The sequence below is a fragment of the Lottia gigantea genome (genome assembly GCF_000327385.1).
Source record: "Lottia gigantea unplaced genomic scaffold LOTGIsca_42, whole genome shotgun sequence".
Classification (NCBI taxonomy): domain Eukaryota; kingdom Metazoa; phylum Mollusca; class Gastropoda; family Lottiidae; genus Lottia; species Lottia gigantea.
In genome coordinates, this window is record NW_008709463.1 from 2,392,835 (window position 1) to 2,393,800 (window position 966).

At 42.8% G+C, this 966-nt stretch overlaps 1 protein-coding gene across 1 annotated transcript in view; it reads right to left on the bottom strand.

Moving 5' to 3' along the window:
• LOTGIDRAFT_122987 (hypothetical protein) overlaps positions 1-963 on the bottom strand; it is a gene marked incomplete at both ends in the record, with an annotated part of 2,288 nt that extends 1,325 nt beyond the window's left edge. Inside the window, one exon of the mRNA XM_009060471.1 lies at positions 44-963. Coding sequence (XP_009058719.1) covers positions 44-963 — 920 coding nt within the window. The remainder of the gene's footprint in view (positions 1-43) is intronic.
• Between the last annotated feature and the right edge of the window lie 3 nt (positions 964-966).

The following is a 966-nucleotide window of genomic DNA, read 5'->3' on the forward strand; positions in this document are numbered from 1 at the left end:
AGAGCTATCATGGGTACTTCTCTTGGTTATAATTGCGAGAGACGAGGAGCTATCATGGGTACTTCTATTGGTTATAATTGCGAGAGATGCGAAGCTATCATGGGTACTTCTCTTGGTTATAATTGAGAGAGATGAGCAGCTATCATGGGTACTTCTCTTGGTTATAATTGCTAGAGACGAGGAGCTATCATGGGTACCTCTTTTGGTTGTAATTGAGAGAGATGGGGAGCTATCATGGGTACTTCTCTTGGTTACAATTGACAGAGACGAGGAGCTATAATGGCTACTTCTCTTGGTTACAATTGAGAGAGACGAGGAGCTATCATGGTTACTTCTCTTGGTTATAATTGAGAGAGACGAGGAGCTATCATGGCTACTTCTCTTGGTTATAATTGAGAGTGACGAGGAGCTATCATGGGTACTTCTTTTGGTTCCAATTGAAAGAGACGAGGAGCTATCATGGCTACTTCTCTTGGTTATAACTGAGAGAAACGTGGAGCTAGCATGGGTACTTCTCTTGGTTACAATTGAGAGAGACGAGCAGCTATCATGGGTACTTCTCTTGGTTATAATTGGGAGAGACGAGGAGCTATCATGGGTACTGCTCTTGGTTATAATTGAGAGAGACGAGGAGCTATCATGGGTACTTCTCTTGGTTATAATTGAGAGAGACGAGGAGCTATCATGGGTACTTCTCTTAGTTACAATTGGGAGAGACGAGGAGCTATCATGGGTACTTCTCTTGGTTATAATTGAGAGAGACAAGCAGCTATCATGGGTACTGCTCTTGGTTATAATTGAGAGAGACGAGGAGCTATCATGGGTACTTCTCTTGGTTATAATTGAGAGAGATGGGGAGCTATCATGGGTACTTCTCTTGGTTACAATTGAGAGAGACGAGCAGCTATCATGGGTACTTCTCTTGGTTATAATTGAGAGAGATGGGGAACTATCATGGCTACTTCT